This window comes from Polyodon spathula, chromosome 6 (genome assembly GCF_017654505.1).
Source record: "Polyodon spathula isolate WHYD16114869_AA chromosome 6, ASM1765450v1, whole genome shotgun sequence".
Lineage (NCBI taxonomy): Eukaryota > Metazoa > Chordata > Actinopteri > Acipenseriformes > Polyodontidae > Polyodon > Polyodon spathula.
Window position 1 is genome coordinate 8386543 of NC_054539.1, and position 24695 is coordinate 8411237.

Here is a 24695-nt window from a genome sequence, read left to right on the forward strand (position 1 = left end):
ACTTGTAGATCTTTGTATCTGTCACTAATATACTAATATGTCACTGCTGATATAAATTGTTGTAATCCTAACTTGTAGTGTAGTGCAATTTGCATTTACTGTAAAACTATACTGTATTTTTGCATTGTAGCTGTGTACTGCCCTGTAACACCTTTATAAAGGTGTCTGTGAAATAAATAAAAAACAAACAATAAAAGGTAAAATGTGGTGCTGTCAACTATTTGAACTACACTGCCATATTCCACATGACCCACACTTTCCCGTATTCTCTATCCAAATGCACGCGAGGAACCATGGGGTTTGTCCTGTGCACAGCAGTAACAGAATCGTTATTCTGCTACTGACAGCTATGCAGTCTGCTAAGGTTTCAAGGAGGGGTCTTACAAAACAGTCACAGTCTGTTAGACATTCTAAACAACATTTCCTTACTTCATTCTTATTAGATTAATAAAAAAAAAAGTTGTACAATCTTTTATATACTTTCTTGGTAAATAAAGGAACTTACTGTGGTGCTCTGTATCCCAAGCAAGGCAGAAAGAGAGAAAAACAACATGAGATGAACTGATCATAACCGATATGCCACCTCTATCAATTTGATTTGAACTCTTCCAATACTGTAGACCTGCATACTGGACTAGGAAGGAAAACTCCACTCAAAATAGAAGATTTACTAATATGTCTATCAATGTACATGTTCTATTTCTGAAAAAGATGCAGAAACAATGTTAATAGTTATCCAATGGAAGGATGGGACAAATCAGTGATCACTTTGTATGCTGGGGGGCATTTGGCCACTAGATTTCAAAACCTAGTGGCCAAGTGAGCTTTTATGGTGGCCAACATTTTCAAATGGGGACAGAGGAGACAGGTGTATGTTGCACACACATTGCTTTTGCATGCTGTGTTTTCATGTAATGGGTGTTTTTTTTAAATTCTCTTTAAATTGTGGGAGGGGAACTTTATACAATCGATGTGCCAGGGAACTAACTCTATACAATTCCAGGGAACTATATTCTGTGCATGAAATGCCAGGGAACCGTATACATTAAATGCAAGGGAGCTATTTTCTGTGTGCATAAAATACCAGTGAGTTAAATTTACACATAAAATGTCAGGAAATAGAACTATATTAATCAAATGCCAGGGAAGGTAACTACACTGAACAAAAATATAAACGCAACATGCAACAATTTCAAAGATTTTACTGAGTTACAGTTCATATAAGGAAATCAGTCAATTGAAATAAATTCATTAGGCCCTAATCTATAGATTTCACAAGACTGGGAATACAGATATGCATCTGTTGGTCACAGATACCTTAAAAAAAAAAAAAAAAAAAAAAAAAAAAAAAGGTAGAGGCGTGGATCAGAAAACCAGTCAGTTTTTGTGTGCATGGAAAATTTCTGGGATCTTTTTTTTCAGCTCATGAAACATGGGACCAACACTTTACATGTTGCGTTTATATTTTTGTTCAGTATATATAAAAATTCCTGGCAAGTGAACACTTTTCTTTATTCACTGTCACAGACAAGCTGGTTAAAATACTAACACTCTGTTAGCACCTCCTCCTCATCTTCAGTTACATTCTCATTCTCACGGTGTTGGCCAGATTTTCCAAATGCAAATAGATTTGACTGCTGCGTCGTTGACACTTTATTCAGGGTAAGTAAGAGATATTTTGAAAACATTTGTATTTTTTATTAACCATGCTGTTAAGCTGATCAACCGAGCGACTGATAAAACTCAGTGGCCTGTAGCACTGCAGCAGTCCTGCAACACTGCTGAATTTTTTAAAAGCTGTCTAGTTATCTTAAACCCCCCTCTCTGTGCTGTAGGCAGCACAGACACCTCAACACTGCTTTTGTCCCTTCTTGTTGGGCTGAGGGGAATCTACTTGCTTTTAAAATGTTTTAATTTCTTTATTGAATTCGGAATGATCATTTCTGCTCTTCTACCCTAACCTGACTGGCTGGTGCGCATTACTATGGAAACAAGAAAAGGGGGCTGCTTCCATGGAAGGATTGGCTCTGCGAGAGCAACAGGGCGGTGCAGATTCTGACAGTTATGCAGAAAGCCTTTATTACAGAACCAAAGTTCTGTTGTTTTTGTAAATGCTTAGGTCGCCAATGTGGCGACTTTATGGTATAATCTACTCGCCATATTAAAATGGGTGATCCGATTTGAACCATCCTGTCCTCTGAATAATGTGTTGTCATTTAATTGAACTTGCAATATACAAAAGAGAGTTGTATTTATCCTGCAGATATACAGAAGCCTAAATTTAGAATTTTGTCTATCTCCTCTCCACCCCCCCCCCAAAAAAAAAACCCTTTGAAGTGTCGATTTAAACTGTTTTAATATGATGAACTACTGTATTACTGACACTATCACAACAGGAAATCAGCGTCCTAGAAATTCAGCACAGCACGTACATATTTTCAAGACTTCATAAATCAGTAGACCATGAATTAAAATTACAATTAGGCCCCTGAGCATGGGATTTTTCTACTGGCCCATTCAATTGATATCCAGAAACTCAATAATATTAGCTGGCTTCTGACTGGGAACAAAAAACTTTGTGTTGAATAGGCCAACAGATGATAAACACAGTAATTGTTTATTTATTAAAAAAAATAAAAAGTTGTGGTGTATGTATGTATGTATGTATGTATACAGAGACATATATATCCTTGATCAGTCTGCCCCTGCCCCCTTGTATGAGAAGGCTTGGTTGCCCCAGGGATTAAAGGGTGAGGTTCACCTGTTTCCTTGATCTCATGACACACTCCTCAAGGGTCTCTGCTGCCTCCAGCTTGCCCTGCCGGTGGTACAGCGCTCCCAGGTTCCTCAGGGTAGTGTTGACAGTGGGGCTGGGGAAGGGAAGCGGACTCACAGTTAATTTCACCTCTGGATGGCACTGTTAGTTTTAGTGTGGGTGGTGAGCAGCCAGTGGCTCTAGACAATGGGGCATTCAAATCTCAACCACATTTTTGTTGACACAGGATCAAACTGACATATCAAGTTCATGCATTTATGGTTAACAAACAAACTGCACAATGTAATTTCTGAATTTCAATGGGAAGTTTTATTGCAGGTCACCAGGATTCACTGCAACTGCAATCCATGTTAAAGATGTTTTATGTTTGTGAATTTTGTGCTCTTGATAAGGCAGGCAGACAGAGCTTTACATGGATCCCGTGTTTCAGTCTTGGGCCTTTGGCAGAGACTGACAGTTGTGCTGGGGCAAGGATGAGACATAGTGAAACCAGGTCTCCAGAGGTGAAAAACATGCAACATTTGGAAGGTCACTCATACAATGAACATATAGATATGTATATTAACAATGCAATCTGCTATTCTTACCTATTAACCTTACATGCTTTGTACCAGCCACCATACTCTGCATAGGGAGCATTGTCTCTGTGTTTACCCTGAACAAAAACAAACAGCAAAATCAGGAACATATCCACACTGAATCCTCAAGGATTCAACATCATGAGTTTGAAATGAAAGCCCAGCTCTCCACTTACTTTGCTCATTTCTTCCCTCTCCTCTGCATGCATCCAAATCGGCTTGTTTTCAGCTGAAAGCAAAGCAGATGTATTTATAGCGCTGTGATCAAGCATGTGAAAAGAACACAGCTTTTTAACTCGCAAGTCTTAAAAGAGTATTGGAAGGACACTGCAGAAATGCACCATTTTCTCCAAAATGATTTTAAATTTTTAGAGCAATAAAGAAGAATAGATTATTGTTTCCAGTAGTGACACTGGAGAGGCGGCCAAGATTAGGGACATTGAGTAAACAGAAGGGGGATTTAAGTAGAGCAGAACTGTATTGTCAGTTTTGAGATGTGGGTTTACACATAGAGAGGTTTAGTTCAAAAATGTTCCCCAGGTAAAGAACCCACCTGCATTCACGATGCACACTTGAATCTTATGGTTACTAAATACTTTTCATTTAAAATCTCGTTTTGTTTATTTGGTACAATAATAACCTTTCACTTTGTACCCGATATATTTTTTCTATATCCATGATTCTATTTGAACCCCAAATGGACACATGCGATTCCTCACTGAAGTCTGACTGTGCCAGAACTCTGAACCATATTATGGTGCTCAGAGAACTTCTTTATTTAAAGGGTCTTTAAATAAAGTTCAAAATCTTACTAGAGTTTGTTTCCCTAGAAATAAAAACCTGACTTGTTTAACATCCTATGATATGCCTTCTCTAGTGTAGTTTCTGCATAGATAACCGTTTGCTGTATTCCAGAAAAACTGTACTCGGGAAGACTCCTCAGTGCTGTTTTTCAGAAATGAGATAAGGAAGCATTTTAGGATTGCACTATGCACTGAATCCTGTGCAAGACTGATATGCCTCACAGTTTTGAGGAGTCTTTTCAGAAGTGATTTTTGCTGGTATAGTAGCATGGCAAAATTGATCTAACAGCAGAGATATGTATCAAAGACACATAATATTAAACAGGAAATCAATTATTCTGTGTATTGGGAAAATGTAGATAATAAACTATCCCCTCTAATGCGCCCAGTGGTAGCACAGTTAGTCTACATGACTATAGTCAATGACTACATTGTGCCTTACCAGGTTTTGGAGAGACCTGTTATACTTTGTGTTTCCTGTGTTATGTGAAGAAAACTATTCTGAAATGTATTTTCCGGTGGTCTTCGATTTACTTCTAAAACTTTTTCTCTTTTCTCTTTCATATCTTAGTGAGGTTTATGCATTTCTTACTTTTTTGGTGGATATAGATTAGCACACTGTTCTTTTAATCTTATTCTCTCTTTATAATGCATGAAAATTATCATGTCATGTATGTGCCTGATGTGTTGTCTTAAAACTGGTTGAAAAAAGCAAATGACTCATTTTCACTTTTGCATTTACTAAATGTTTTTTTCATGTCTATCTCTCTCTCTGACAATTTTGATGCTTAAATCACTTTTACTATACTCTATTACATGTGACTTTAACACTGTTGATAAATTCAGCATTTCATTTTGTTATTTTCTGTTTCACTTATTTAACTCTAGTAATATTACTGACACATTTATATCATCCCAATCAACTGAGCCAGCCAGACAATGTTTGCATCACTCTATGTATGGTGCAGTCTAGTTCTTTGGGTTTGATATAACGATGCTAATAAATTGTATAGGAATGTAATACCACTATTAGTGTCGGACAATGCATGTGTGTCATACTTTCCACCTTTACCTTATAATCTATGATTGAGTGCAATTTAAGTTAAATTAAAATTAACTGCAATGTAGCATGGTTGGAGATGGTTGTAAAACAAACAAACAAAAAAAACAAACAAAAAACAAACCACCGTAGAGTGGATTATCATTAACTGAGCACAATACAAAGTGTGGGTGTGACTGACATACAGTGGTTTGCAGAAGTATTTACCCCCTATCACTAATGTCACATTTTGTTGAATTACAAAATAAGGAAGCAGTTTTTCAAACATTTTTTTTTTATTCAAAGCTGTAGTGGTTAAACTGAACACTGTTTTATGAGGAGGTTAAATGCCAGCAAAACTTGCAAAATGTACACAGTAAAATGCACTGGTTGCATAAGTATTCAGCCCCTTAAGTCAGTACTTGGTAGAAGCACCTTTTGCAGCAATTATTGCAATGAGTCTTTTTGGATAAGTCTCTACTAGCTTTGCACAGTAGGATGGTGACATTTTTGTTCATTTTTCACTGGAAAATTGCTCTAGTTCTGATAAGTTTGTTGGGGATTGTCGATGGACTGCAAAAACATTAATGCTCTTCTTGTTCAACCACTCCAGTTTGGCTTTGGCTTTGTGCTTTTGGGTCATTATCCTGCTGAAATGTGAATTTCCTCCCCAGTTTCAGAGTCCTGGCTGACTTAAACAGGTTTTCTTAAAGGATTCGCCTGTCCTTTGCACCATACATTCTCCCCTCTATCCTGACAAGCTTCCCAGCCCCTGCTGAAGAGAAGCATCCCCATAACACGATTCTGCCACCACCATGCTTGACAGTTGGGATGGTGTTGACTGGGTGATGCGCAGTGTTGGGCTTGCGCCAGACGTAACACTTGGCATTTAGAGCGAAAAAGTTACATTTTTGTCTAGTCTGACCACAAAACCTTTTTTCACGTCTGTAGTATCATCTACATGCTTTTCACAAACTCCACACGTGCTTTAAGATGAGGCTTTTTGAGTAAGGGATTCTTTCTTGCCACCCGTCCATACAGGCCAGCTTTGTGCAGGGACCGGCTTATTGTTGATGTGTTGAGACTCCCATGTTAGACACACAACCTTACAAATCTCTCAAGGTCAGAGTGACATCCCAAACCAGTTTCCTGCTTGCCCGGCTGCTCAGTTTGGGAGAGTGACCTGATCTGGGTAGTGTCTGGGTGGTATGATGCATCTTTCATTTCTTAATGATGGACTTCACTGTGCTGAGAGGGATATTCAGAGCCTTTGAAATTTTCTTGTACCCTTCTCCTGCTCTGTGCCTCTCTACCACTTTATCTCTGACTTGTTTCGAAAGCTCCTTGGTCTTCATGTTTTCTTTGTTGGATCACAATGTAAGTTGCAGCTTGAAAGTCTTTATATACCTGAGGGAAATTATCTACAAGCTAAACCACTTTGAGTACACACAGGCTGAAACCACTTCACTAATTTTGTGACCTTTCAAACAAATCATTTGCACCTGAGCTTAAAGTCTAATTTGAAAGTGTTATGGAGTACGCTCAGGTGCCAACAAAATGTGAAAACTTTGCAGGGGGGTGAATACTTATGCAAACCACTGTATGTGTTGCACCCCTCTAATGAATGTTTTAATGATCAAACAGCAGTGAATCTTAATATGGAAAAAAGAAAGATGACAAAAGCCAAGTTAACAACTTAATCCTATTAAAAGTTTATTATGCAAACGAAAAATATAATAAAAAAATATTTAATTAAAAAGAAAACACATTTGATGATTAGCAGAGAGAAGTAGCATCACAAAGGTTTGTAGACAGTGGCCCATTTCTAACAACATCAAAATAAACAGCGGTGTGGTGACGGACTCCATTATTCAAACACAAATAAGAATTACTATGAGAATGTAGTGTTAATCTGTCAATTTTAGCTAATGCTATGCTAATGAACATTCTGAATTAAAAGCCACCAATAATCACCTAAAAGCAGAGGGATATTTTAATTTTATTTTGTCCTGTTTTTTTATGCATCCATTTTTATGTCTCCATTTTGCAGCTACCAGCTACAACTTCTATAAAGCGGTGTCCAGTCAGCGTATGGATCTTTTTTTGATATAGCTGTACAGTGACTAATTCTTTAACTCTATTTGAGCAGGGTGGATGCCAAGTACTTACGTTACTATATGGCACATTAAGGACTTTTTAGTCTGTATACCCTGATTTCCCAAAACTGAAATCTCATTATTGAAAGATATAAGCAAAGCTGATCCCATGCCACCAAAGAGCTGCTGGGGAATAATACCCGTATGTAAAAACTGATACCAATGACCCTTAGAAAATAGTCTTTATTTTATTTCTTCATGTTTTTTTCTTCTTTCTGTCATATCTCTTGGTTTAGTGACATCGCTGGGTAATTCTTTAAGTCCTTCACTGAACTGGTCCCTTGCTGTATTCTTGAGCTTCACCTCAACAAAACCCCATTGTTTTACAGTGGAGTGTGTTCCTCATTTGTTGTGCTGTGGATTCACTCACTGATTGAAAACAAGAAGAGGGAATCATGCAACTTCCTGCCAACGCCAAGTCTTAACTTGTCAAACCAGCACACTCTGCTACACTGGTTCATTCACTACAGACAAGCTATTGTTTCATTTATGTACTAGTTGGACCATGACTTATGTGCAGTACATTACAGTACTTCATTGTGGAAACACCTTAGGCATTTTTTTTTTTTGTTTGTTTGTTTGCTTTTTTGCTAAGGAATTCAATTCATTACTGGAAGTCTGTAGCATCTTAAATCTAAGATCAATATGTTTTACTAGGATGTTCAGGTGTGGATCTGTGCAATTTATTTTGGTCAAAGCTAGTCTGTACTTACCATCCACAGATCCAAATTCTTTCTCGTGGGCTCTGGTGAGAATCTCCTTGTACAGAATCTCTGCCTCCTTGTATTTGCCTTGCTTTAGGTAGCAGGAAGCCTACGAATATAACATGCAATTAAGTATGAAGCCAGCTATTAAAAATCAGCCAGACAACCACAGTACAATTTAGCAGTTATAAAATCTCACAGCCCCAGTGTAAAGTATCACATTTGAATGCAAACTTTGCAAACATGGTTAACATAAACCATATACTTGCATCATAATTCAGCGATTCAAGACTAGGTTGATAGGAAGGTCAATTTCCTGTCGCGCATTAGAATAACAGCTCCTAAAGAGTAAGTAGCGGGGTTCCAAAAAATATAGCGTTACACGTCCCCATGTGTTGTTACAACTGTTTAAATAAGTGACCTGTAATTTTTATTTTTTCAAAATGTGCACTGATAGTGTAAGTATAGTGATTCAGAGGACAGTTCTCAAACCACAGTGCACTGGAGAGGCCAATTTGAAAAGAGGTTTGAAACAGATTTTAAAGTTATCAAGTTCATTTAACAATGAAGAGAGAAATTACAGGTACATTATTTAAACAGCTGTAGCACCACGCCCTCATCAGCATAAAAGAACTGTGGTGTATAACCTTCCTTCTCCATTGTATAAAAGAGGTACTGTCATTTTTATTTCCATGAAGCATGCTATCCACTGGCATGCTTCACCACTACACACTGTATTTGAATATTAACTGAGACGCTGTGAACCAGATATGCCAGAGGCCAGATAACTCACCAGGTTGTTCTTTGTCTTGGCAACGTTAGCATCATCAGGACCCAACCTGGACTCGTAAATCTCGAGGGCGCGGCAGTAGTAATATTCCACCTCCTCATATTTACCCTGGTTTTGACAGAGCAGTGCCAAGTTGTTCAGCTGCTTGGCTACATCGGGATGATCTTTTCCAAGGACCTGCCATTGGGATAACAGGAAAACACGGCATAATTCTTATAAGAATTGGTATAAGAAAAAAAAAAGTACGTATATGTGTGTGTGTGTGTGTGTGTGTGTGTGTGTATATAATATATATATATATATATATATATATATATATATATATATATATATATATATATATATATATATATATATATATATATATATATACCCAAACATAATGATTAGTCAATGAAATTCAACTGGTGTACTAGCAAGCATTTTTCAAGAACCATGAAATATACTATATTGGTCATGTCAAGTGTAACAAACTATACATCGGAGAAGCAAAACAGCGTTTAGCTGATCGCATTGTGGAACACCTCCGAAATCATAAGAATGAACACCTCTACATCTGCTGTTGCCAGGCATTTCAAAACACATGACCACAGTGCAGAAGACATCACCATTTGTGGGATAAATCACTGCTGTGGGACAAATGCAGCCAAAAATAAATTTTCAAAATTAGGCATTTTGGAACCTCGTCACCATCCTCCAGAACTTTCCTTCTGAAAAGACAACTTGTTTATAACTAATTGTTTATAGCACTGCTTTTCCGTCCAGCTTGTCGTTTGAAAATCCCAGATATAATTGATTTTGATCTATCATTCCTATCAATTATTCAGATTTTTATGTACTTGCATGGTCTTTTTCTTTTTGATTTTGCTCCTTTTGGTACACATGAGTTTTCCTTTTTCACATTTTAAACACACACATTATATATCTTTTTTTTTGTGTAATTACACATTTTTACAGGCTTTGTATTTCATGAGTGCTTATCCACTTCCTCCTTCCTCACAAAGGTAATGTTAGTGAAACACTTTGTTTTTACCTTTTCTCTGATCTCAAGGGCTCTCTTGCAGAGTGGCTCAGCCTCCTTGTACTTTCCTCTCTTGCCATACAGGACAGCCAGGTTGTTAAGTGTAGCAGCAACCTAAAGAGTTCAATAGATTTTTTATTTTATAGAGGTCTATTCAATTCAGTTAGTCGATGTGTACTGTACTAGATGATTAAACAAAAATCTCTGATTCAGCACGACCAGCTCTCACTCCAGCTCATCACCAGAGACATTTTCCGCTTGCTATGGGCTCTACTGAATTACACTGTTCACAGCATACTGACCACAGTGGTTTGAACCTTGACGTCTTTGTTACTGGAATTCAGCATTGAATCACTTTTTATATTCTAACATATACATGTACTGTACACCTGCATATTATATAGTTCAAAGCTATTTTAAACAGTACTCACAGCAGGATGATCTTTGCCTAGTGTTTTCTCTCGGATAGATAGAGCATCATTGAGTAGATGTGCAGCCTCTTTGTATTTGTTCTGATCCCTATTAAAAAAAGAAGAAAGGACACCTAGGATTAAGCATCTGTGGGTTAAATAGTTACTATTGAATCATTCTAGGCATAACTGTGACTTGGTGTTCAATAATTCATTAGTTTGTTCAGCAAACATTTGATATTTACAGTCTGATTGAGTACACACATCAGGCTAGCTGAGACCAAGTGGGTGGTAAAACACTAGGGAAGAAATAATGCCACCCAAAGCGGGACTGGTGGTCTTTCATCTTTCACCCATCAAGATTTAAGTGCAAACAACTGCTGGGACAGTAGTGAATTCACCTAGTGTCGTTAATCTAAGACCCAGAAAACAGCTTTAACAGCAGGAGTTTAATTTGGAGGCAGGGCAGATCAAAAGGCAAAAGAAAAAAGAAAGATTATGAAAGGTAAATGATATACGCAATATAACTGATCCATTGTTTCAGACCAGGGGAAAGTGAAGCATGAGGTTTGGGTGAACGCTACATCTTTAAAAACAACTCTACCTGTACACCAGGGCCAGTATGTTGAGCATGGTGGCCACGTCGGGGTGGTCGTGTCCTGAAGTCTTCTCCAGATCCTCCAGGGCTTGCTTGCAGAGTGGCACGGCCACCTCGTAGCGGCCCTGGGAGGCGTACTGGATCACCAGGTTGTGCAGAGTGCGCAGACGGGCCGGGATCTCGTAGCCACCCTGCTGGGCTGCAGCCACCGCTGCGCTGTTGTGTTGATGTTGCTCTGCAACATCAGGAGGAGACAGGCAGGTTAAAACACACCTCTCAAAACTAATGACTATTATAATTCCAGAAAGGGAACTCCTTTCTCATGTCTGCTCACTAAAAAGTTCAAGCATTTACTTACTTTATTAAAATTGATAAATCGGGGGCTAAAGTAACAATGATTTTTCTCTAAAGGAGAAAAAAGTTAAAAAAGATAGAACTGTTTACTATATTTGTTTTTGGTGCCCTGTAGACTTTGACAGGTAAAGTCTAAATAAATATGGTTTAGTCTACATCTAATTTAATTATTAGAGTTAGTCAGTCATCGGCCACTTGGTAAATATTAATACAGAGCACCAGTTTCAGTAGGAACATTTTCCAATTAATCAATATCCAATTGTTATATTTATATAAACTGATTATGCACCAAAGCAAGATAAGTGCTACACATTTTTATTTTTATTATAAAAAGAATAATAAAAAAATGTGCATAGGTTTACAATTAATAAAATCACCAGCTTTATTACGTATTAGGAAGAAGAGGTTAATGACATGAATATACAACATAACTGAAGCTGAGCATCAAAATATCTTTTACTGTTTATGACATTTGGCTTCATCTTCAAAGTAAAAAGCAAATGTATCTTCAAAAAGCAACTGAAGATTTCTTTACATGAATCATTTATACTGGAATACATTTAAAGAGCATGTTCATAAATTACACTTGGTAGTTATTACTGCGTACTTATGCAGTCGTTTTCAGATAGATTAGATGTTGCTGCACATTACAGCATACTGCTTAATGTGACTGCAACATGGTACCAGCAGCAACATTTCCTTATTTACCATACAGCCCCATGAAGAACTGCACTGAACTGAATTTGGTATGCAAATTTAGCACATTAGCCAACATAATATTCTATTCAGCAAAAAAATTAAATAAAAAAAGACCGATGTACAAACTAGGAAAGAAAGCATGGCAATCTGTTCTTACTTCCTTGGCTGTGCTCTTCCTCATCATTGGGGAAAAGATCATCAAGAGAATCCTTCGGAGGCTCGCCTTCTTTCTCCTCCTAGGAAACCAAATGCAACGGTCCAGTTTACATCAAATACCACTTTGCGCAGTGCAGAACAAATTAGGCATGAATAATTAATTAATTAAAGCATTAAAAGGTATGCAAACCATGGTACATTACAATAATGGTGAGGTGGTCCGGCTATTAGCTTTCAAGATATGTTTATCCATACAGACCTAGTACGTTACCATGCTTAAGTAAGGGCCTGTTAACATCCTAATTAAATATTGATCCACCCCATAAAAGAAAAAGAAGTGTATAATATAGAAGCATACAAGCAATGGCCCCTCGTATTTAACTGTTGTTCTTAGCAATAATAGCAGCCAGGGATCACAGAGGCAGCTGCAGCTGCAGCTCCACAACCCTTCCCTTTTGTATACCCTGCATCTTAAAGAAAGAATTACTGTAAACAAACATTGACGCTGCTTTAAAGACAGCTGGGGCTACGCAGTCCTCTTGCCCACATAGGTGATCATGAGAAAGCCAGTAGGTGACGTGGTCAACTGAGCAACCACGAGTGGTATTTATAAAACATTTAACCTTGCGTATCAGACATCCAGCTGAACCCATCCAAGTGTTATACAGGGTATTGGTCTCATACAAGCTGTTAATAATAACAAACCTGCTATTCCTTAATAATGTAATTCTCAAAGCAAGTACAAATTACTGTATTTCAATATTTGCCTTTTTTTAACATTATCACACTTGCCTTTCATCTTGAGACACCTAACCAAGCGCCAAGTCAATGTAATTGGGCGGTTAATCACCGCTGTTTTGAATACTAATGTTTAACAAGTTTCTATAGCCTAAGAATAAGTCATCAGGTTAGCGTCAGTATTTGCGAGGGTTATGAAGCTGGTCTGGGGGATAAACATGCTGAAGTGCTGACCGTGGGAGAGACATCCTCGTCGTATTTCTTGAGCTGGTTCATGAACTCCAGGTGCTTCTTCTCCTCCTCCAGCTGGGCCACGCTCTGCTCGCTCTTCTGCAGTTTCTGCTGGGTGCTGGCCAGCTCGTCCCGTAGCCACTGGTTCTCCTGGCACAGCCGCCGCACCTGGGCACGCAGCTTCTGTTTCTCCGACTCCACTGCATTCAGGTGGTTCGACAGGGCCATCATCACCTGCAACAGCAGGAAGCGCCCATTAGAAATTACACTCTGATTCTTCTCTTGGGTAAGAACTCTGTATTCCTGTATGCTAAAACATTATTTTTGTGAAGTATAGAATACCCATTGGCCAAAACATTTGGGTTGCATACATAACCTTGGTTTTACAAAAGGGATCCATATTCATATACTTAATTTTAACACAGGCAGTTCCCAAAAAGGTTTTCAAACCATAGCTACTGTATTCCTAGAAAACCAATTTACAAAACAAGGCAGTCTGCACACTCCAGCATGCATTTAATAAACATCTGTATGTTAATTTGTTTACATTGATCAATATTTGGGCTAGACAGCTATCCTCAGGACCAAGGCTAATTTTTGTTTTTGTTTTGTTGCGTCTTTGTTATATAATTGACATTAGACTTCCAGGAATAACATTGAGATGGATTTCACTACAAATGACATCAACAGTTTATCTTTAAGTTTATTCAAATAGAGGACATATGTAAGTACATATTTTAAATATAATACAGAAGTGCCGAATCAAATGTATAGTAATCTGTGGGTATTCTAAGTAAATAACTAATGAAAAACATACAAATTTGTAAATCCAGATGGATTGCCATGGAATTGGAAACTGTTGTGTTTCAGAAAGGGGAATTCACTCAATAATCACATACATAATCAAACCGTTCCTTTAAACAGCCCTCTTGTCTACGACTTTTCTGCCTCCACCTTGCAGCGTGTCTTGTCTAGGGGGAAGGTGTCCCAGAGTGCCACTTGTCCTGCCCGCTGGCATTAGTTATCATTCAATCAATTTATATTTACAACATAGTTCAGCCAGCATATAGAGGCGGCTATCGAGCAACAATGGACAAGGCCATGGGTCAAATTATATTATGTTTCATTATGGGCATGGTCACTTGTCAAATGTAATAAAGAACTGTTCATTTTAAATCTTGCGAATGTCTCCTTTCTGAAACAGCCAGTTATATATCAACGATGAGACACTAAACAGCCTACAGAAATTTGTATTGTTACCAAGTCTGATTTGAAAACTATATTAAAAGAAGGAGCATTTCTGGTAAGATTTCAGCTTATAAATATGCTATTGGCTAAAGGAACCTTATTCAACAAAACAAAGCACAAATGATATACTATGTTAGATCAAGCTAAAAAGCAATAATCAGTAAAGACCATCATAAAACTGTTTAACATGATGAGGCTATACCAATGTGCAACATTTGAAATGTCTAAACTATCTTTGGAATAATAAAAGGTCTTGTTATTTTCAAAGTGAAGGACTCTAATCTACCTGAGCTTCTCCAAGTCCGAGCTCAATCATTTCCACTGACTTGCGCAGCAGGCTGGACTTCTCATGAACCAGATTGGCCTCCTCATCTTTCTTCAGGCACTTGATAGTCTCCAGAAGGCTGTGGAGGATGGAGTTGTGTTCATTTTTGAGGGCCTCCAGTCCCTGGATCACCACCTTGGTGTTGGAGATGATCTCCTCCTGGGTTAGTTTCTCTAGTTTCTCTTCTCTTGGGTAAACCATTGCGGACATCTTCTTTTCAGACAACTGGTGAGGAAAACACATGTGATGGTTAGAAGCAGAACAAATACAGAATCCAGATTCTCAAAGCCATTTACTCCAAACTGTGCTGATGGAAAGAAACACTAATTAAAGTTCTGAAACGGATAACAAACAATTAGTTGTCAGACAACTTGCTCCCAAAATGTTGTGATTGTTGTTGTTTTTATTGAGTTGTTTATTTCTGGTTTGATAACTTCACTGAGTTTTTGAAAAAACGTGCTAATGTGCTAATGACGATTGAGAGTAAAGCGCATGAAGAATCTAGCACAGTCTTTTACCGAAATGAAGATGGTGTAAGTACATCATTAGAACTGGAACCCCATCTCCCATAACTGTCCATGCATGCATGTATTATTATTATTATTATTATTATTATTATTATTATTATTATTATTATTATTGTTATTATTACTATTATTATTATCTTAGCAGTCGCCCTGGATCACAGTACAAAGCATTACATTACAAAATATCACATTGTAAAGTATCAAATTTCAGAATTTCACATTACAGATAAGAGCAGTTGTAAATAACTGTAAATAATTCCATGTAAGAGTGGGTTCCACTGAGAGCAGTTAACTTACATTAAAACTATGTGCTTATATGAGTAAAGTCCAGTATTAGAACGTAATAAGTACAATAAATGGATGAGAATGATTTCAAATAAGAGCAAAAAACATGAGTACAGATACCTAGAAGTGGTTATAATTAAAAGCAGTAGTAGAACAGGGCAAGGCATGGAGCAGCTCAGTGCAAACACAAGCTGATTTTCTGCAGATCCAACTCTTTTGTGCTTTTGACTTTTAGAAACAGCAAACTGTCAGTTGGTTTGGTTTTGAAAAATTGTATACACAGAGAACATCTATTCCTCAAAGCAAATGAGTTTCAGAAGGATTAGGCAGGGATAGAAAAAAAATTATAAAAAAAAAAAAAAAAAAATAGCACCAGACTGTCACATGATTACCTAAGCCTAGCTATAGTATGAACGTGTTGGAAAATGTTGACCAAAGGTCAATGAAGCAAACCATACCAAACGTGAAAAAAAAACAACTAAACTTCCCAGTCAGTTGACTGAATTACATTTTACATTTTTTAAAGGTTGTGTGTGTGTGTGTGTTATATATATATATATATATATATATATATATATATATATATATATATATATATATATATATATATATATATATATAATTTCTGTTTAGAGAGTCCAAAAACTAATTCACAAGCAAGGCATGTTATTAGACAGAGCTGTAAGCATATCTGAGCATAACTACAGCAGATCTTCGGTCGAGAGGAATTTGGTGTTTTAAGTCCTTGTACACAAACTGTCTAAATGTTTACTCACATACACACTTCAGTTCCAAAGGGACATGGCAGACCTTGGTAGTTCATGCTAGATTAGTTGCAAGCACATGTTTGTTAGCGCACAGCAATTCCATGCTGTACAGGGTTAAGTCTAACCGGAAAACATTAGTTAGGGCTGCGCAGACAGTTCTGGGTTGATGGGTCTCTTATACCACAATGTTAGAGCTTTAAAAAGAAAATCCCCAGAAACAGCTCAGGGCATAACCTGTGATGGTGCCCATTGTTTGGTCCCAAGCTTGTCACCACTACTACAGATACTGTCCAGCCAGGCCAGCTACTCTCCTATCCACTCATCGTACTGTATGCACCTTGAAAACATTTATAAATAAATAATAATGATTCCTGATGTATGTTTGTTCCCCAGTTTTGCCCTGGTGCATCATTCATTTGTAACAAACTGATCTCAAAAAGCTTCTCTTGAATAGTAGCTCACACCTCTCAGAAGGAAAGAGTTTATGCAAAAGTAAAAGCTCAGTTAGTAAGATATAAATAGAACGCACGCTTGCAATTCCAATAGTGAGGATTCTATTTACAACAAACTGGGCTGAGACCAGAAGAACTCAATTACACACATGCCATTAACAGCTTGTAGTAAGAAAAATACCTTTGACCACGATCCAGGGCTACAGCACTATAATCTAAATGAATAATCTACTGTTATTGTGGTTTTTTAAAAAACACACTCCCTTTTACAGCCATTGTTTGTTAGCATTCTGCATTAACTGGCAAGTGCTTTTGTTCTAAGTTGTTGGCGAAAAATTGTGCTCCTGCTGAGAAATACTGATAAATCTGCCAAAAATTCCAATTACATTACAAAAATGAAAAAGTAATTACACACAACAAGAGACTAAGGTGCTTTTTTAAAGCAGAACAGTTAATGCCTGTTTTCTGGTTGTTAAATCAGACATTAAACATTTTTTCATATAAAAAAATTACTAGATTTAACAAACAATAGAGTTACTATTTCAGTAAAGTCACAATTTCACTTCAGCTTTACCATAAAAACATGTTGTTACTTATTAAATAAATGAGCAATCTAAACATGCATTTTACTAATGTAAAAACACAAACCATGTAAACAAAATGACAGATTATTGTACTGTAGGTAACTATAAATAAATTTTAAAATCACATGAAATGCAGCTTGAAGAGCCTATTTTAAAGCAGTGCTTTGATTTACAGTATTTCATACAGCACACAAACATGGTTATCCCCAAACTGAAGTAGTATTTATTTCTGGGGTATTGTGTTTTGCTCAATACTGTATATTGTGCACTCATGGTGAGGAGAATTTAGAAGGTATACAAATTCTTATGCCGTTGCTGTGTGTTAAATTGATTGAGCTCAAGTAGTTTCATTTTAATAACAACAGTTCTTAAGATTATGATTTATGTGGCTGCTCAGAAATGTTTTAAATACAAATTACAAGCTTACAATGGACATTGAGCTGGACGCAGGCCTACTGAGTTAGAGTTTTTTTTTTTTTTTTAAAGCAAACAATTTCTTACCTCTGTTCAAATGAAATCCTGCCTTCAGTTGCTAGCTTGTTTATCTAAGAACTTTCACCTGAAATCTGTCGAAAACAGTAGTTACAATACATGTCAGGATCTTCCACAGAAAAACAGCTTTAGCTCTCCAAGATCTGCTTCAGTATCTAGTACCTGCCTGTCATGTGACACGAAGAAACCTCCGGGTTAATCACTCAGCGTAAATAAAAACCAGGAAACCAAAGCTGCTGATCAGGTTTGCCGTGTTACAGGAAAACTGATCAGGCCACCGCCCACATCTGTTCTGCTACTACTGCTGCTGCTTTTCACCTTGTTTTTGTTTTACTTATTTATATTTTGCTAAGTAAACCTACACCTGTAATTCACCTGGACAGCAGGTTGGGTATTTAATGGATGTGGGGTGCAAAGAGTCAAGAAATTCAAGTGTGCCTTAAACTAGTAAACAGGTTTAACTTTTTTTATTCTTCAGCTAGCTACAGTCGTCAAAAAGCTCACTGTATATTCTACAAATTGGGGTTGACTGATTTCTTAGCCAGACACTTCTCTGACCAACAGAAACAAAGAAAAGGCACCGTACACACGTGCCAGGTAGATAAGTTGGCTAACAGTTCAGGGTCAATTTATATGAAACTAACTGTAATTGACATGTGCTCTCGATTCGAGTACCTTGGGATGATACACCGCCAAGGCTGGAGTAGCGAATTGTCATAAGATTTGTATAAAAAAAAGTTGCTATGCATAATCCTTAGATTTCTAACATCTCACCAAAGTATGGTCAACAGAAGAGATTTTAAACTAGACAGTTTAATTATTTGATGTTGTTAACTACAGGCTAGAAGATTGCTAGGATAGGTACGAACAGAATCTCAAGCTGTCTGAAGGATATGCTTGGATAGCCAATTTAGTTTTAGAAAAGCATAATACGACTAATGACTTAAATAAGAGACTTTCTATTTATTGTTCATACATATGAGCTCCTTCATTATATTCACGATACCAGTGTCTCCTGGCAAAAACAAAATGTTTACCTAGAGATAGTATCTACTGGAGTTTTATTGATCAAGTTGGAAATGCCAGTGATGGTCTGTGGCCTTGACACAGCAAGACCAGTTACGTGACAACGTACTTTATAAAGGAAAATGTGTGAGATATCCTGTATCTAAATAGAGATGTATATATTTTACATGACCCTTGAAGCAAACTTGCCAACATCTAGAAGGTAATCATAATAATAATAATAATAATAATAATAATAATAATAATAATAATAATAATTTTTATTTATATAGTGCTGTTCATTTAAAAATCATAAAGCACTTCACAAAGCAGCATAAAAACAGACATTTCAACAGACAAATAGTAAGACCAATAAATTATTTACAGAAAGCCAATTGAAAGTAGTAAGTTTTAAGATTAGATTTAAAAACATTAACTGAGTGACAATTTTTCAAATAGCCCGGCAGGGCGTTCCATAGCCGTGGGGTTAAAGAGCACCCACAGTGCGCAGACCAGTCCTAGGCAGAGACAAAAAAACACTGTTACCACATCGCAACTTTCCTTTGGGTATGTGGTACTGAAGGAGATCCCTAAGATAGGCAGGGCCTTGAGAATGCAAGGATTTATAAGTTAGTAATGAAACCTTAAAATCAATCCTATTTTTGACTGGCAGCCAGTGGAGAGAAGCAAGGACAGGAGATACACGCTCATGTTTATTGGTCTTTGTGAGAATACGGGCGGCACTATTTTGAACATATTTTAACCTGTTGAAGAGCATTACGAAGAGCATTACAATAATGCAATCCTGATGAAATAAAAGCATGTGTAAGCTTTTCTGCATTAGTCACAGAGAATGGGAATCTAAGTCTAGCAATGTTCTTAAGGTGGAAGAAAAACACTTTGCAGACATTATTAATACAATCCTCAAATGATAACATAGGATCAAACCTCACACCAAGATTGGTAACCAATGAAGTGGGACTGATCTCATGTCCATCAATGTCAAGGCTAAAATCCGCTGCCGTTGAGATCTGATGCGGTGAACCCACTAACATTACCTCAGTTTTGCTGCAATTAAGGTGTAAGAAGTTTTGTTGCAACCAAGTCTTTATGTCAGATAGATAATTTTTCAATAGCGTAACAGCCACTGTAATATCTGGTGTAGTTTTCAAATAAAGCTGACTGTCATCTGCATAACAGTGGAACTGAATACCTTGTTGGCTGATTATTTGACCAAGCGGAAGTAAATAAATACAAAATAAAACTGGTCCTAAAATACAGCCCTGTGGGCAAACATCAGATTTAGTCCCATCCAATGTAACAAACTGTGTTCTATCAGAAAGATAAGATGTGAACCACTCCAAAACTATACCAGAAAGACCAATCATAGATTTCAGATAGATAGTGAACCAGTCTGGAGCCATCAGTAAGTCATTAACTACTTTAACTAAAGCAGTTTCAGTACTATGGGTGGGTCTGAACCCAGACTGAAAGGTTTCATAAAGTTGATCTGATACCAAATGGGACTGCAATTGTGCTGCTACAACCCGTTCCAGAACTTTAGCCAGGAAAGGTAAGTTAGAAATGGGCCTATAATTGCAGAATGCAGAGGCATCCAAAGTGGGCTTTTTAAGCAGCGGTGTACCAGTAGCCAATTGAAATCCGGAGGGCACGACTCCAGAATGTAAGGTGTGCTGCTATAGGCTTGCACCCAGCAGCCGGAAGAAACCATGCAAATTCACTGCATTGCTATTTGTCAAAAAAAAACAACAACATATATATATATATATATATATATATATATATATATATATATATATATATATATATACACACACACACACACACACACACACACACACACACAAGTGTGTGTATCAAAAGTGAGAATGATTAACAAAATGAAAACATTGAAAGCAAATACAGTATTCAAGGGATAAAGGTATGCTTAGTATCAAAAAGGATCTAAACGAGAACCAATGCACAGATGAAATTCAGAAATAACAAAGGTGCACAATGCAGGGGCATTTTAGAAAATCAGTTCAGTAGATCTATCCTGAGAGGTCTTATAATAACCTGGATTAATGACAGCCCTTTTGCTTGTATTCTATCCAGTTTGGATGTGGATGTATTACAGACTAATTCAGTGATGTCTGATCAGTTTATGTCTGGTAATAACCATCTATGTTAAGGTATTATACTGGCCTAAACCATATAACGTCTGTAATTTAAATATTGGATTGTCATTGTATGAGGGCTGAAAATACTTCCAATGTGAGCTGCTGGAGAAACAGCAGTGGATGTTAATTATTTATAACCCTTTGATGGGGTGAAAAAAAAAAAATCATTGACTTCAGCATTTTCAAGTATACATGAATAAATCTGCAGAGGGGAGTCGTTTACTGCAGCAATGTGCATTTAGGAAGCAAAGCAGAAAGAAAGCTGCCATCTTAATCACAACCGTACTGTATACGATTAATGACTGGGAAAGGTCTTGCATACACCAACCACCATCATTTTTTCTTTGTACTGATTATACCTTTTGTAGCAGTTTTTCACTATATATCAATAAAACTTGCATTTATTCCAGAATACATAACAGTACAACCTAATTAAGCTATGTTCCATCAAGATGACCTTATCACAAAACGATGCAGGAATCAACAGAGTACAGCAATACCAGACAGTAAGAGAGAATCCCCAAACTTGTTGTAATGTACACCTACAGTACTGTACACAGCAAAAGAAGCGCACCACAGGTAAGATTTATTGTACTAATTTGTTTGCTAGAACTATTTTAAACCAAGACTCCTTTTATAAAACCACAAATGCTGTGGTGTGTGGTGTAGATTTTGGCCTATCATGTACCTAAACTACAAACATGCAGCTCTAGGACCATGCCCTGACAATGCTACTAGAACTGGATTGAAAAACAGAAGCTACTGTTCAGCGACCCTTGGGTGACAGTAAATGACATTGGGAGATTTTTAAAACTTATTTAGAATATAATATATATATATATATATATATATATATATATATATATATATATATATATATATATATATATATATATATATATATATATATATATATATGATGGGCTTCAGTGAGTTACAGAAAAATAATTTCATCTAGGGTTTCTGTGACGTCATAAATCACGAGACCGAAGGTCAAGTTTATAAACTGTCACAGAAACCTGCTGGAATTGTGTTCCTGTAACTCACTGAAGAGGCCCATCTATTTTTTTTTTATACTACATGGATACCCTTGTGATGCTCATATTAAAGAAGATGAGGATCAGCAGTACAGTTTGTTTTTTTTAAACTTAGTGTTTCAGTGCTGTACAGACATTCTGTGTTGTTATCCGTTAGTGCTTCAGCTTTTTTTGGATGATTGCCTTTACCTTGTTTTAATTTCCTGTTCCTCTCCAGTTTCTCTGAGATACGAATATACCAGCTTTACATCATTTTTTTACGTATTCTAATTTTGTTGATCATTAATGAACATTTATGTACTGTGGGTGTTGTGGAGTGATTAAAAACAGGCATTTTGTATTTGAATTGAAAGTGATGGTCTCCAGAAGTCGAACAGGTGAAAGTTCCAGTATATTTTCCTCTAGAGGAATTATCACTTTGATGTCACTACTGTGGTATTTAGCTTTTTTTTTTTTTAAATGGCTCAGGATGCAAATATAGCCTTCATCCATCCATCCATGTATTTATATATACATATTTGTATACACACAGCAATATGTCGCATTTATCTGCCATGATCAATCTCATCAGCAATGTTAGTTTATTATTGAACGGATATTAGTTCAGAGATTGTAGATCCTATCAAAGTTTTGATATATTGTGTTGTATGTGTTCCGTGTGCTGTCATTGCTGGTAGTGTCACGTGAGCTGTTCAGACTAAATAAATCCTGTTCGCCTGCGGGGAGTATCAGCTTCAACCTCCCTTTCAATCTCCTGCCTGTCACTCAGCAGAGAATGCACGCATTCACACAGCAGACGGCTACCCTGTCACAAGCATTAATACCCTGTATCTTTCTAAACAAGGGATTTAGGGGCACTTCGTAATAAAAGTTGAATTTCTACACAATAATTGTGTGACTATAGCAATTGTTACAGCTGTGTATAATGGGATTTATAACAGGATTAACTTATTCACCTTTTTGCATATCCGCCCTTACTCTGGTCCCACCGCAGTCGGACACGCAACAGACTACTGTGTGTAATCAAACAAAAAAAAATTAGAATTTGGGGAATGTTGATCAAATGAGACAACATTGTTGCGAATGTAAAGGCATCCCTTGTGTGACAAATACGAAAAGCCGAACCCCCCAATGACAGTGGAAATAGGCAATTGCCATCAACAGGAGTAAACAGAAATAAAAAAAAAGACAAAACAGAAATAAATAAGACAAATACTATTGTATGCGAAATGTATAGCGGTAGTATTTATACATTTTTATATGCTGAATTGTGTGAACTTGTTAACTTCTACATAGCTCTCACATGTCTGATTAACAGGGGCGTACAATTCTCACAATTTTTTTTCCGTAATGAACCTTTGTGACATACACTTTGTGTACTAATCTGTATTAAAAAGTACAGAAAATAAAACACCAGAATAATATTTTAATCCTACCACTATGGAACTGTATAGCAATTCTGCAATCCCTATAGTGACTTTAAGGTTATAAATAAAAGACATGTTTGTGACTCAGGGTTAGATGAGGTTTAGGTGTTGATGCTCTGGGAAGTGTGTGGATGCTGATTAGATCATGTTACCATATTCATAGGGGTTTTGTTTAATCTCCATTGTAGGTGATAACACAACTTACAAAAAAAACAAAAAAAAAAAAACAAAACACTTTATATAAAATCGGTAAACACTGTAACCAATTTTACTGAAAATTATAACACAAACAAGAATTTAAGCAGAAATAAATACGATACTTTATATATTATATTTTCTTTCGGTATCATAAAGCTAAAATGTACATCAGAACCTCATGTTCAGCCACCAGCCAGGGTCACACCAAGAACTAAAATAAATCCAAAATGTAAGTGGCGAAGAGTAAAACAGTTTCTGAAGAACCCCATTACAACCCTCTAGATGTCTAAGCCTGGATGCAGCCCAGCAGCTCCTATTTCCGTCACTAAGTGAGTTTCTTAACTACAGACTGCACTACAGGAACAGTGGTGCTTGTCCTAACCTTACATTTTTAGATGCCAATCCACTGAAGTGCTGCTTTAATGCAGTGACACAAGAGTGGTTTGATGTATAATGCAGTTAAAAGAGATATATAATGCAGTTGTATTATGTATAATGCAGTTAAAAGAGAACACGTTTTGATTTGTTATGGCATCAGATTTAAGCAATTCATTAAGAAACTCTACTGTAATTTGGATGTTGTTGTACATTATGGAAGAGGGAACCTTCTGCAAGTTTCTTAGTCTCCTTCTGAGTACAGTTTTATTAGTTATTATTATTATTATTATTATTATTATTATTATTATTATTATTATTATTATTATTATTATTATTTGCTAGTAGTAATCATACTATTTTGTTGCATTGGATTCCATGCTCCAAGCCTTTTTGTCTCTCAAGCCACCGATTTATTTTCTGTGCTTTTCAAACACAGAAACTTCTGAATGTATTTTATAATTTCTGTAAGCCAACAGCGTGTGAGCTACAGCAAGATGGAGCTGGAGCTCTCCCCTGTCTGCATGGAGACTCAGCTACACTGCACCCTGAAGGTTCTTGCCAACACTACAGTATCAATACTGTATAGGGCTATTCCATACAATCAATCCGTCTCTCCAGAAGACTCCTAAAGGATTTTATTTTGAACTGTATAGCTGGACACTGTTGTCTTACCAAACCAGCAACACTGCTCATAATTCAGCACACACCACATTTATAAATATTACTGTAGCTGTTCA

At 36.9% G+C, this 24695-nt stretch overlaps 1 protein-coding gene across 8 annotated transcripts in view; it reads right to left on the reverse strand.

Annotated features, from left to right (window-relative positions):
* The window catches only part of LOC121316778 (kinesin light chain 1-like), a 63926-nt gene that overhangs the window by 23049 nt on the left and 16182 nt on the right, over window positions 1-24695 (reverse strand). For 5 of the 8 annotated variants that reach the window (XM_041251957.1, XM_041251959.1, XM_041251961.1 and 2 more), the window contains exons 2-13: window positions 14588-14851; window positions 13057-13287; window positions 12086-12164; window positions 10882-11110; window positions 10299-10386; window positions 9880-9981; window positions 8850-9023; window positions 8066-8165; window positions 3531-3583; window positions 3364-3431; window positions 2762-2870; window positions 506-514 (exon numbers count right to left, since the gene is read on the reverse strand). In XM_041251957.1, coding sequence (XP_041107891.1) covers window positions 506-514; window positions 2762-2870; window positions 3364-3431; window positions 3531-3583; window positions 8066-8165; window positions 8850-9023; window positions 9880-9981; window positions 10299-10386; window positions 10882-11110; window positions 12086-12164; window positions 13057-13287; window positions 14588-14851 — 1506 coding nt within the window. Of the gene's footprint in view, window positions 1-505; window positions 515-2761; window positions 2871-3363; window positions 3432-3530; window positions 3584-6940; window positions 7722-8065; window positions 8166-8849; window positions 9024-9879; window positions 9982-10298; window positions 10387-10881; window positions 11111-12085; window positions 12165-13056; window positions 13288-14587; window positions 14852-17742; window positions 17808-24695 lie in introns of those variants that run through there. The other 3 variants (XM_041251960.1, XM_041251958.1, XM_041251964.1) reach the window with 3 other exon arrangements.